Consider the following 14,320-nt stretch of genomic DNA (forward strand, 5'->3'; position numbering starts at 1 on the left):
CTCATGTATAGGAGAAGTTTTGGTGAAAGAGGAAAAAAGGTTTCTAGGTCTTGGCATTGAAAAAGCAGTCTTGAAGCACCATGGTGAGTTCTAAGAACTGCTTGAAGTCCAGTGTGGCTGAAAGTTGGGTAGGATACGTGGGAAGATACGGAGTGAAGATGGGGCCAAGGTGGCAGGAGGTTCAGATTGTGAAGGGTCTTTTGGCCTTGAACAGGAGAGTGGAGTCCCACTGGTGAAAAATCTTGCTGTCAGTGATGAGGACAGACTGCAAGGAGGTGAAGCTAGAGGAAGGGAGACCACTTAAGGGGTTACAGAATAAATGAAGGGCACTGATTCCTTCTAGCCTTCCTTCCCATTCCCTTCAAACAACCACCAACATATACAGGGTAAAAAAAACACAATGGAAAGCAAGAGTGGGTTAAATAAACCTTCTATTTTCTCTCTTTGGTTTGAATAAAGTTTAATATACATATCTTGACAATTACAACAAGCTTTCCAAGGAAATACTGTTTTTGGATTGAGAAAAGCCTCTTTTAGTAATTCATTTATGCTTTACGGAATATCTACTGTAATTATTCATATATTAATTCTAATGTCAATCTTGTGACAAATTAAATTGAATGTATTTTCTAAGTCAACTATTAACTTCCCTAAAGTAAAGCTGATCCTATCACTATTTCACTCTCAAATTGCAAAAGGAGTTGATTTGAATTTTCCTTACAATGGACTCTAATGTTTGGGCAACTGAAGATAAAATTTTCAGAGGGCTGCAGTGTTTGGAGACACACTTCCATGACAATCAATACAAGAGCTCCCCTCTCAGAAGATGCCTCTGCCAGCAGGCAATACAACATAGCAGGGTCAGCTTTCACAAAAGGACTGGCTACATTTATTAAAAATCATCAACAGTAGTGTGGCATAATCAAGTATTTTGTGAATTTAAGCATTTGGAAGTCAGAGAGAATTGATTGGGTCCTATATGCTGGGACACCTCAGTTGTATTCTTTTTCTGAAATGACTAGGTCATTTTGTGCCCCAGATTTCTAGTCAAGTCGGGTGTTTTCAAAACCAAGTTCTTAACAGATCTTAATTTATCACTAGCAAAAGATCCTGAGTAGCTCTTGCCAACATGTTTTTCTGGTGGCAGCTTACCCTGTGCCAGGCAAAATGGAGCTCAAGGCCAGGAGCTGATAAACCAGCCCAATGAGCCTGACTGTCTAACTCCATCTGACTGTGATGCTTTTGGCCGCTGGTGTGTTCTTTACTGCCTGGTTCTTCATTTATGAGGTCACCCCCACCTCCACCAAGTGCACCTGGGATATCTGCCACACGCTCCTCATGTCCTTAGTGGTCTCACTCTTCCTGGTTATGGAGTCCTGTGCATCTGGGATATCTGCCAAGAGCTCCTCATGTCCTGGGGGTCTCACTCTTCCTAGGCTATGGGGTCCTGTCCTGCTGCTGTGGCTAAGCATCCATGGATAAGCTCCTAAGGGTACCAACTGGACAGCTTCTCTGAATCCCTACTTTTGCTAATCAAAAAAAATTTTTTTAAACTACTGCTGGAAGTGTCCCACATGCTGCTCACAATACAGGCAGATGTGTGACAAAAAAAAAAATCTCAGTTTCCTTGCTTGCTTCTTTTCTTTTCAATCTGTAAACCAGGCACCTCTTATAAGCAAGGCACTCTGTTAGACGCCAAGGATTAAAAATAAAATAAATAAATAAAAAGGATGTAGGCCCTGCTTTCAGGGAGTTCACAGTCTAGCAGGGGAGACAAACACATATATCAGGCACAGGTTGATCATTTTGTAAAAAAGATGCAAGTACGGTGCTGTGAAAATCAGAAAGGACTTAGTGCTTACATTTGGTGACATTCACATTACACCAACACATAATAGATTATCTATCCATATATCTATTTTAATGGAAATACCTTGATGTATAATAAAATGAAAATCATGAGCATGTCCTGGCAGAGTGATCCAAGAGGCATATACTGGTAGAGAGAACTATAGGGTAGGCCGGGGCAGAAAGATCAGCTAGGGCAGCTGTGAATCCAGCACTGTGCAAGGATTCTCCTCTAACTTCCTGTCATTCCTTTAATGTAGCTTCTCGGGAGAGAGACACAAGAGTGTTAGAAAGAGGTTATGTGGAAATTGTTGATACCCACAGGGACACAGATTATTCTCTCAAGAAAAATTTGATTACAATAAAAAGACTACATTTGTGTTGAAATGCACCCAAAAGTATCAATTAACAAGAGAATAAACACTAAACAAGGAGATAAAAAAACCCATTGCTGGCCAGGTGCTGTGGCTCCCGTGGCTCCCGCCTGTAATCCCAATACTTTGGGAGGCCGAAGCAGGCAGATCACCTGAGGTCAGGAGTTCAAGACCAGCCTGACCAATGTGGAGAAACCCTGTCTCTACTAAAAATACAAAAAAAATTAGTCAGGCATGGTGGCGCATGCCTGTAATCCTAGCTACTTGGGAGGCTGAGGCAGAAGGATCGCCTAAACCCGGGAGGTGGAGGTTGCAGTGAGTCGAGATCACACCATTGCACTCTAGCCTGGGCAACAAGAGCGAAACTGTTTCAAAACAAACAAACAAAAAAACAAAAAAACCCATTGCTGAATTAATCAAAACAGGGACACTTCTAAAAGACTGAAAGATGGCTGTATATAAACAATTTGTTAACAGGCTATAAATGTGTTTTCTTTCGTAGTTGGACAAAGTTGTGGAAAAACATAAAGAATCTTACAGACGAATCCTGGGACAGCTTTTAGTGGTAGAAAAATCCCATAGGCAAACCATATTGGAGTTGGAGGAAGAAAAGAGAAAACATAAAGAATATATGGAGAAGAGTGATGAATTCATATGCTTACTAGAACAGGAATGTGAAAGGTAAGGCTGCTTTGGACAAAACAATGTCCCATTCTGCAATCTATGAGCTGGCCACTGTACGAGGTGTCAGGGATACAAAGGTAAATATGATACAGTCTCTGTTCTCAAAGATCTCATAGTCCAGGGTGGGGAAAAGGATATATGTCTGAAGACATTATCAGTACAATGTATGGATAACCAGATGTGTGATAAGGACTGTGGAACCATAAATGTTGGGCCCCTAACTCTTGAAGGGAGTGCCCTGTGAAGGCTGCAAAGACCATGCAATAGGGATCTAGTCCCTAAGCAAACAAGAATGAAAACTATATTCATGGGAGGGGTGAAATAAGTATGTTAGTATAGAAGTGGGGAAAGAACCTGCATTTTGAGGGAACTCAAGCTTTTCACATGGCTACAGCAAAGGGCATGATTGTAGGATGAGAAAAGGAAAGGCTTGCCTTGAGCAGCTGGACTTTAACTGTTGGCCTGAAGGAGCAAATGGAAAATTGTGAAAGGGAAAATAAGATGATCAGTTATGCTTTCCTAAAGAACGGTTAAGGGAACATGGAGGAACAACTGGAGGAGCTTTAGACTGGGCACAGGAAACTCACATAGGAGGCAAATATCCAGATGAGAAAGACAAGGGGATGTGTTCCAATGGCCATGAGGTTAGGAGGGGGTGTGCGCAGAACTACTTACGATGTTTAGTCAATATGAATTAGTGACTGGTTAGACTGGAGAGAAGAGCAAGGGAAACAAGGAGCTACTGAGACACACTCCTGGCTATTCAAAACACATGAAATACAGGAATGGGGCACAGTTTTCTGTATTGCAGGATTTTGATCAGGCAGGATGGTTTATACTTGGTGAGTGGGTAGGAGATGAGTCCTGGTTTAGTCCTTGAGTGTGAGGTACCTTAGTATATTACAGTATCTGGTATAAAGAATAATATGTATAAAGTCAATCCATGGTCAGAAATACAGGTCTGTAAAAGGATGGGCTGGTGATATGAATCCGCAGTAGGTGATAGCTGAAACTGTGGGTGTTGGTGTGGTGAGAAGAGAGAATGTTGTAAAGGGAACCCTAGAATACCTTAAGGCTTGGCAGTTTTCTGGAAGAAAAAGGGGTTGAAAATGGAAGCTGAAAAAAAAAAAAAAAATGGTGGAAGCTTAGAAGAACCAGAAGACAAAAGAAGGCAATGAAATGAAGCAAGCAAAGACTTTTTAAAAAGAGAGTGAACAGTCAAATAGCACCAAATAATGCAGAAAAGAATGAAATGTCCCAGGATTTGGCAATGAAGAAGATACTGAGGAACTTAATGAGCCATTTCAATAACGCGGTAAGGGCAGAAGCCAAATTGCAATGCTTTGAAAAACAAAACAAGAAATAAGAATGTAGAAACTTAAAATGTGAACTAGTATTTTGAGAAGTATGGCTGCAAAAAAGGAGAGTTTGATTGGTAAATATTTTCTAATCATATGTAGGGTAGATTATTTTGTTCTACCTTGACCCTCTATTCTGAACCACTGTAGACAGTATAAGCATCCATATGAAATTGAAAGGATAATTAACCCTCTCTATTGATACTGAAAAGATGGAAAGTAACCAATCTCAAATGGCTTATTCAACTACTTCCAGTTCATACTTGAGCTAGGTAACTTAAGTTAGTTACCTCAACATCCAGGCTAATAGCAAACTTTCATTTATTTTCCACATACTTTATGGTAGACATTTGTTCAGAGTGCCAGAGAATCCATGGCACTTATATTCACTCTATTTTTTCCAGGAGGTTTATTTTTCACTACACGGCAGAGAGGGGGCAGGGGAAAGGTCTTACTAACTTGCTCCTCATGAACTCTGAAATATCTACAGGGGCAGATTAAAGGAGCACAAGAAATCTGACACCAAAGGAAGATTTGACTCAGACATTACAATATAAGATTTGTTATTCAATGAGACAATGTTATATTAAACGTTATTTTGAATCTCTGTGGTTTGGCACTAGCGGCCTCATTTGGCCGCCATACTTATTTGGCACCAACTTGCTGAATACAGATACTTTCTTTCATCTTTCATTATTATGAACATTTACCGACCACGGTCAGAGTGTTGCCTGGCATAGAACAAAGAGGTACAGGCTGTCCCTGCCCAGGGGGCTTACCACATTAATGAAAAGGCAAGATGATACAGATTTATGGTAGGAATGTGAAGGGCTATTGGAGGAGAGTTCTGATATTCACTGTGTATCTCTACTATCTTCTGGAGGAAGGCTTGGCCGGGGGGGCTGGAATGTTGGGAGGCAGACGGCAAAGATTATTTAAACCAAGAGAGCAAGGAGGAACAACACTGAGAAATGGGAAGAAAAGATCAGTGGGAATAAAGGCCATGGGCTGGAGAAAAAGAAAAATTGTGGGAAAAATGTAAAGTGTATACCACTGAATCGATATATGAAGAATATATTTCTAAATATATAAAATGAATTTAAGAGAAAGAATTTAAGAGATTTGCTTTATAGGATTCTTTGCCTTGAAGAATAATTAAAGTGAACATGCAATTAACAAGAAGTAGGAAAAAGTGTCTATCACTCTCTGTTTAGACATTCCAGAAGATATGAGAATATTCGTCTGTTTCTATATGCCAAGGAACAGCTTCCAGATGGAATTCTTTGAATGTGACAATATTAAACTTATTCTCAACTCACTTGATGCATGTGTGACTTCCCTTGCTTTGCCTGAACAACATCACAATTCCCATATCTTGGTACTGTGGGCCCATTCACATCCACCCTTCCTGCTCTCCTGCCTTCTGCTGGGAGACTGCAGGCCTCATGAGGCATAACTGACTTCTACCTACTTTAAAGCCATGTGCATCAAAGTAGTATTAAATGAATACCATCTAACAAAACAGGAAGTGGGGGAAACTAATGACTTCAGGTAAATAAATGCTCAGAGGAGGTGCTTACACACAAGACTGTGAAATACCCGTAGCGTGCCTTGCTTTCAAGTGACATGGCAAAACACACCATGACTGAGTCCTTCCAACTTCACTGAGAGTGCTTTCTCTCAAGCACACAGCTGCCCAGCACAAAAGTGAGGCTAACTTATCCTAAAGGGTCAAAAAACAATGTTTACTTCCTTCCTCAAACAAAGTGTTGTAAACCACTCCCAAACTAAAAACCCTCCCAGCAGTGAAACAAAGATATCATAACCCCAGTAAAAGGGAGGTTGGTTGAAAATAGATACAAAGGGCTATCTGGTTGAAACTCCGAAATAAACACGGTAAAGGTTTTGTGCTCACATTCTAAGTGTTGGTTTGTATCTACCTGGAAATAAAACAAAAATTAAGAAATACATGATTGAGGTAGTTAATGAGACCTCAGAGGATGTAATAATGGATTTTAAATTAAGGCTCAATTTCTGTGTTTTCTTTGGAGAATTTGTTTTATGTGGAAAACCCTAAAGGAGACTGATGTCACACATTGAGCTCAGGCCAAAATGTTTGCCAAGTGATGTCGCTGTCGTAATCAGTAAGCAATTGGCTTTCCCACTGAGGGTGGGTGGGGGCAGGGATCGGCTCAGGAAAGCCTGTTCCCAAGCATGTTAATGCAAAGTTTCCTTAGCTGTAATCTGTGCGGTTTGGTCTGTCCATATGGTAATATTCTATCCACGTTTCATGACAACTTTCACTGACCAGCTCCAACATGTGGATACGTGTGTCACCAATGACCTGAATTATGTACTTGGCTGAATTACAGGTGGAGTCCATGTAAAAGGTTTTTTTTACACAAAAGCAATGCCAATAATTTTTGGCCTTTCTGTATGGCTTCACAGGAAAGCCAAAACAAAAGTCACTTTTAGTCAATGTAATTTTGCAAAATTTTCCCATAAGTGAAATGCCAATTTTGCCTGTACTTTCAAAAAAGCTTGCATAATTTTTTTTCTTTTTCAGTTTCAATAGAGGAAAAGGCTCTGAAGGAAAAAAAAAAGTTGCTTTTTTTTTTTTTTTTAAACCATGCATTCTTTCTTAGAATACTAAAACAAACTATGTATGCTACCCATATACGTTACTGCATTTCTGGTCTTGAAACAACAACTAAAGCAGGAAACAAATATTGTTATGGCAGCTCTGTATAAAACTGTGGCTTCAACCATGGATTTTGTTAAAGCCTTAAATCACTTTTCATAAAATCCTGGCCAAGTAGGTTAGCACTGATAGTTCAACTTTGTAAATCAGAAGTTCAAATGGTAGCTTCTCAAAAGCCACAAAGAAAGGAGTCAAGGTAGAATTAATCTCTTGTTCCTTTTCTGTCCAAGTTCGACTGGATTGAACAGTGGTGCAGAGGCCTTAGAGCCCTTTAGAGGAAAGTCACCAGGGGTCCAGCTTCAAGTGTTGTTGCCTTGACCACACACCCTGGGAAGTTCTTTGCTGTTAAGTTTTAAAGAAGAACAAAGCACTTCCACCTCTCCCTTTGCCTGAAACAACTTTATAAACAAGTATTTTCACCATCAATCCTTTTCTATTATGACAGGCCTATTTTTCCAGACTGCCATCAGACAAGGTGACTAAAACACTGCTTGAGCCATATTTGACCCTACTGCTAACTGAGTAAATCAGACCACTTTTAAAGGCTTCTCTCAAAAACATCAAATTTTCTTTCTAGAGGATTTGGATACTCCTTTGAAACACGTAAATGAATGAGTTAATTTATCCAATTTTTAGGTTAAACTCATTAGTTTGGAGCTAGTGCTACTTGCCATTCATTAACTGAAACAAAACAAAACAAAAAAAACAATAATTGATTAAATATATATGTCTACTGCAAGCCAGGTTCCATACTAGATACTGGGCGAATAAGGTAGATATGGTCCTCACCTACATAAAATCCTGAATATTTGTTCATTATGTAAAACAAAGACACCACTGCAGGCTTTAAGACACGATACTGATTCTTCTAAGGCATTATGAGTTCATGACGGGTAGAAAAAAAAGGCACCACTATGGTAAACTAATGTAATAACATTAATGCTCATGAAGACAGAACATTCAGGAGAAATGAATAAACACATTAAACTAAAGTACTTTACTAGAGAATTCAATATCGTGCCATTAAGATTTTCGGCTTCTTTGGTCTTAAATCTCAGCCTTTAAAGATATCCCACAAAGCAATACACGGTGGGTATAAAGCTTTAAAAAAAATAAAGTCTACTTAAAAAAATATTTTGAAAGCCAGCGGTTTTAAATTTCATACACACTAAACTATTGTTGTAGAATACATTGTACTCAAATGCAATCATTTCCTTTCAGTTTTTCTGGCAAGGAGTTATTTGTATTACATATTCTCAAGACTATGTCTTGCAAGTATTGAAATGGATGCCAGATCTCCACTTGACCTTTGTCATGGGCATCTAGTTCTTTACCAGAACAAAATGGAGATCCACCACAAACACATATTTTGTTATTGTAATTCTATACAGAATTACAACACGATCAGCCTTGTGGGATACATGCTAGACCTAACACAGGATCTGAAAAGGGATGCAGAGAGATTAATTACCTCATGTGGGTACTAAAAAACCATTTAGGACTGTACATCATGACTAAACTTTCAACAGATGTCACAAAACCATACTCTTAAAACTGCACAATTCAGCAGTTTCCATACAATGCCTTTTAATTTCAGAGGTCAAAATTCAGATAGAGTGACAATACTACCTGATTGCTTTTCCTACCCAGAAATTTAGTTTTTTGAACTAAATTTTACAAATAATTTTGAATGTGTATTTGAATGTACACAATAGTGAATTTATTGCTTACAGAAGAATACTATTAATGCTAAGAAGAAAACATGAACAAGCCTAGTGAGGGATGAACCGAGAGCTTAGAGATAGAGGGAGTCTGGTCTGCAGACCTGATCTGCAGCTATGTATAAGTTTTGGCAAATTCCATTCCTAAAATCTTTAGTTTTCTTGTATATAAAACAAGGGGCCGGGCGCGGTGGCTCACGCCTCTAATCCCAGCACTTTGGGAGGCCAAGGCGGGGAGATAACGGGGTCAGGAGTTTGAGACCAGCCTGGCCAAAATGGTGAAACCCTGTCTCTACTAAAAATACAAAAATTAGCTGGGCGTGGTGCCATGTGCCTGTAATCCCAGCTACTCAGGAGGTTGAGGCAGGAAAATAACTTGAACCCAGGAGGCTGAGGTTGCAGTGAGCCGAGATTGCGCCACTGCACTCCAGCCTAGGCAACAGAGCAAGACTCTGTCTCAAAACAAAAAACAAAAAACAAAAAAAAAAAAGGGCAGGCTATATGATTGCTGTGTCTCTTTCACACATAAAAATTTGTGATTATGTGACTGTCATGAACAAGTACCTTTTACCTCAAGTCTAGGATTCTAACTCCACTACCAAAAGAAGTCAGTGAGAATGACAGTGACTACCACCAACTTTAAATCCAAATCTGTATGTCCATTCTTAAAGGATATCTAGATTTCGGTATACCCTACTGCTTCCACATATTTGAAACTGAACCTAATATCACCTTTGCACATCCAAGTCCACTCACAACCTTTTTATTCCTGTTAATACAACCACCATGAATCAATCTATCAGATAACTATAAAAAATAATAGAAATCTCAGAAGCCAATAATTTAAGCTAGAAAAGACCTAGCAATCTAGACCAATGCTTTGATTTTTTGAATTGAGAAAAGTGAAGCCTATCAAGTCCAAGATAAAAAAAGTCACCAAATCTTCCAGCGAAATAGTTGCAGAGCCAGACCAGAAGCCAGTTCTCCTGACAATATATTTGATGCTATTCTCCCTAGAATCATCCCTAGGTACTCAAACCATGTGCTTGGTGTTACGGGAGGTCCAGGATAAATCTAACACACAACTAAAATACAGTTGAAAAGACAAGACACTCAAAATAATCTGTAGATAATTTAGGAAGAATGCAGGTATCCGTTCTGTGGCACAGACACCACTGTTGCAACACTGTGGAAGATCGGGCAAAAAGGAGATTAAAGACAGCAATTATCCAACAGGCCGCACAGCCCTAGGAGAATGCAGGACATACAGTAAATACTCTATATATATATCTACTCACTGGCTGGTGGTTACTAGTTTAACAGCCCTATAAAACAGGTAGCCAAAAACTGAATGTGGAAAGGCAACCTCAAACTTCTGTTCCATCTGGACTAAAAAATATAAAGAGGAAAAAGAGCCATTAAACCATATCAAAATGGAAATTTTTGCCTCAAAAGTGAAAATCAAGGTGGGATATTAGAATTAAAATGTATCCTGAATTTGCAACTCATAGGTAAGCTTTCCTGGCAAGTGTATTAATTCCTCAGATGAGAAGATGAAGCCAAACAGCCTTAGCCAGCCATGAAGATGATGGCTGGCACAAGTGATGAATGAATATCACCGAACAGAAAGGCCTTATGGAAGAGCATAGGGTATCAGAGTTAAAAGCATAGACTCGACTTAGAACAACAAACATGGAGCATGGACCATAAAGCATGGTCCCATCCTCTCATCTGATCTTACTGGCTATTTGACCTTGGGCAAAGCATTTAATCTTGTTAAGTCTCCAATTCACCATCTGTTTAAAAAATGATAGAGATCTCATAGGTTCTTGTGATTACTAATCATATAATGCACAGCAAGTGCTAAGTATGGTGTCTAGCACATACAAAGCATTCAGTGAGCATTAGCACTGTATTTGTCAGGGTCCCCCAGAGAGAAACAGAATGTGTATATGTGTGTGTGTGTGTGTGTGTGTGTGTGTGTGTGTGTGTGTATAAACATTATCACAAAGTATTGGCTCACATGATCCTGAAGGCTGGGCAGTCCCATGAGCTGCTGTCTATAAACTGGAGACCCAAGAAAGCCAGTCATGTAGGCGAAAGACCTGAAAGCTAGAAAGTCAATGGTATAGATTCTATTCCCAATCCTAAGAATCAGGAGTGGCAAGGACAGAAGATTGATGTTCCAGCGCAATTAACCCTGTCAGTTAATTCAACCTGCCTTCAGTTTTCTGTTCCATTCTGGCTCTCAACAGATTGCATGATGTCTACTCACACTGGAGAGGGTAGTCTACCAACTAAAATGCTAACCTCTTTGGAAACACTCTCACAGATACACCTCAAAATAGTGTTTAACCAGCTATTCAGACATCCCATGGCCCAGTCAAGTTGACACATAAAATTAACCATTATACATATCTTTCTTCAAATTTGCCTTTCTTCAAAGTAGTTTACTTATGTACTCTGCATGATACCAACGGGTACTTTTTTTTGAATTGCCAAGAAAGCATTTAAGTAGACCCTATACTGGGTTCTAATAATGTGACAATTAATAAGAGCTTTCAAGGGGCATATTGTTTAGTATAGGGGAGACAGACACAAAATCAAGTAAGTGCAATGCAAAGTTGCAGGCTAATGACAACAAAGGATACAGAGGAGGCACAAATAAGGGCTCATACCCAAGGCATGGTTGTATCCTATTTTCTTTAGTGTAGGAGAATTACTGAATGTCCTAATGATCTAACACTGTATAACACTGAGCTGGGCAAGACAGTGCTCTGTGAACCTTTTTTTTTTTTTTTTTTTTTTTAACCATTAAGACTCATTTCTTCTTTTTGGTAAATCACTCTACTTAGAGAAACAGAAATGTTAGTTTGGTGGTATTATGAAAAACGTAGCCTTCCAAATATGCGAAATCAAGACTGAACCAAAGCGAGGGTTTTTAAGTACATCCAAAGACTCCAGTGCTCCTCTGACTTGCCACTGTCAAAAATCCTCACACTAATTGCATCTTCTTGTCTAAAGTTATGTGAAAAATCAAATATTCCCACTCTAAGGTAAGTGGGCTTACTTTTGATATATTTTGTTACACAGCTCCTTCCACGGGACCAAGAACATGGGAGAGGTAAAATAAATATTTTTTTGAATGAGTGAATGAAATGTAGGAAAAGTTGGCTGCATTTTAATCTATTATTTTCCATTAATCTCTCATCATGAATTAGCTTCTGGATTCATTCCCTTTGGTTACCATGGTCATGGGAAAATGGGATACAAGACAAGCCCACTTTGATGAGGAAAGCAGAATGAGCTTGAGAGCTTTGGGACTACCCCCAAGAAGGCAGAAGTAAGAGCGTATGGTGCTCTTATCATGGAGCTGGAATTAAAAAAGGGGATTTTATAAAAAAAGGGGGATTTAATAAATAAAAGGGAATTTTAAGATTAAACACATCAGAGACAATAACTCATCACTAAAAGCAACTCAATCAACTCATACTTTGTAGTTTTTATATTCAATCTTTTTTCACTAACAAAAACATCATGACCATTTTCCCAAATCACCAACTACTCTACATTGCAATTAAAGTAGATGAATACTACTATACCACACAGATGCATCACAACTTATTTGACAAATTCTCTATTGTGGGCATTTATATTCCTCCTTTGTCACTATTATAAAGAACACTATCCTGAATGGCCTCATATTCCAATTAATTTTTATGCCTTTCTGATTATTGTTTTAGAGTTCTTTTTTCTTTCTTTCTTTCTTTTTTTGGAGACGGAGCGTTGCTCTGTCACCCAGGCTGGAGTACAGTGGCATGATCTCTGCTCACTGCAAGCTCTGCCTCCCGGGTTCACGCCATTCTTCTGCCTCAGCCTCCCAGGTAGCTGGGACTACAGGCGCCTGCCACCACGCCCGGCTAATTTTTGTATTTTTAGTAGAGACGGGGTTTCACTGTGTTAGCCAGGATGGTCTCGATCTCCTGACCTCGTGATCCGCCTGCCTCGGCCTCCCAAAGTGCTAGGATTACAGGCATGAGCCACTGTGCCCGGCCCTGTTTTAGAATTCTTATATATGAAATTGCTAAGTCAAAAGTTATGAACCTATTTAAGGATTATAAAACCTATAGCTAAACTGCCTATTGTAAAATATATTTATACCATTACTAACAATGCAGAAGAGAGCTAATTTCTTACTTTATAACTTTACCTGAGACTAATCTTGAATCTGACCTCAATTTAAACACGATATGATGTTATAAAGAGTATAAAGTGAATGTTAATGACATGAATCAGACTTTCCCACTGACTTGGGCTTTGTTTAGAGATGTGTGGCTTCTGGGAAAAAAAATCTTAACATATCAAAAAAACACTTAAAGATTACAACACTTCATTGAAAGAGTTTTTTCACCTTGTCAATACAATTTCAGTATATTTCCTTTTCCCTTTCAAATTCAGGTTCTCATGGCCTAGCTTCACTGGACTTCCAAAAATAAAAAATTTCCGTTGCTCATTCTCTGAAATGTCTGAGGCTTCCTCCTTCATATATCCTATATCAAGCCTTAGAGTCCAAATCCAGGATCCTGGCTCACCTTTCTCACCACATGACATATTTGACAATAGTTCACAACACTTAGTACTGGCCCTACATGGTCCTGAAAAGTCTGATTTGTTGAAAATAGTGGGATCTAAGGCCCACTTTGCCAAATTCTCTCTCTAATTTAAATTCAGGTAGTTTGGAGTGTTTGAGAATTCTACATCAGTTTCCTATTTAACTCAATTTCTACTTGCCAATCCTCACTTCTTTATATTTCCTCCCTACTTATCATACACATACACTCCATTTATTTCCATGAATTTCTCAATAACACTCTGAAATATCCAAGATGCCTGACAAACAGGTAACTTGAAGCTTCAGAAGATGTTTCAGAAGAAACGCATTAGCAAGATTCATGAGACTGAATATGTGTTTTCTATGTTTTTTCTTTTCTTAAAAATAAGTAATTTCCAACTCAAGCTTTTTCACTCTATATCTTGCATATATGCTTCAGGGTCCCGCATATAGCCCTCCTCTCACTTCCTACTCCTCAAAGATAATCCACCGTGAATGGTTTCTTGTATTTATGTTTAAAAAGATTATTACAAGCATATATCAGCAATTCATGAAGATCATACAATACTTTTCCTATTCTTTTTTTAAGTGGTTACGTATTACTCAAATTTATAGATGCAAGTCATTTAGCCAGGTCACCTTATGAGCTTTAGATTATATTATTTTTATTTTATATTCAACATTCTTTGGTTAACTGACTCTTAATAACGTCAAATGCCTCTTACTTTCTATTTTCCTTTAGAAATGGGCTAATCACTGGTAACAGAGAGATACCACTTCATATCCACTAGGATAACTTTAATCAAAAAGATAATAACAAGTATTGACAAGGATGTGAAACTGGAACCCTCATATGCTGCTGTGTAGTTATGTAAAATGGTGCACTGGAAAATAGTCTAGCAGTTCCTCAAAAAGTTAAGTGTAGAATTATTGCCTTAGTCAGCTGGGGCTATGAAGATAAAATACCAGAGACTGGGTGGCTTGTAAACAACAGAAGTTTATTTCTCACAGTTCTGGAAGGT

General features: G+C 38.7%; 2 protein-coding genes across 3 annotated transcripts in view; one reads left to right on the forward strand and one right to left on the reverse strand.

The window, feature by feature from the left end:
• The window catches only part of CMSS1 (cms1 ribosomal small subunit homolog), a 374,148-nt gene that overhangs the window by 261,485 nt on the left and 98,343 nt on the right, over positions 1-14,320 (reverse strand). The gene's annotated exons all lie outside the window — the stretch shown is intronic.
• Positions 1-14,320, forward strand: part of FILIP1L (filamin A interacting protein 1 like) — a 294,870-nt gene that overhangs the window by 197,258 nt on the left and 83,292 nt on the right. Inside the window, exon 4 of the mRNA XM_023212020.2 lies at positions 2,725-2,903. Coding sequence (XP_023067788.1) covers positions 2,725-2,903 — 179 coding nt within the window. The remainder of the gene's footprint in view (positions 1-2,724; positions 2,904-14,320) is intronic.

This window comes from Piliocolobus tephrosceles, chromosome 2, assembly GCF_002776525.5.
Source record: "Piliocolobus tephrosceles isolate RC106 chromosome 2, ASM277652v3, whole genome shotgun sequence".
Lineage (NCBI taxonomy): Eukaryota > Metazoa > Chordata > Mammalia > Primates > Cercopithecidae > Piliocolobus > Piliocolobus tephrosceles.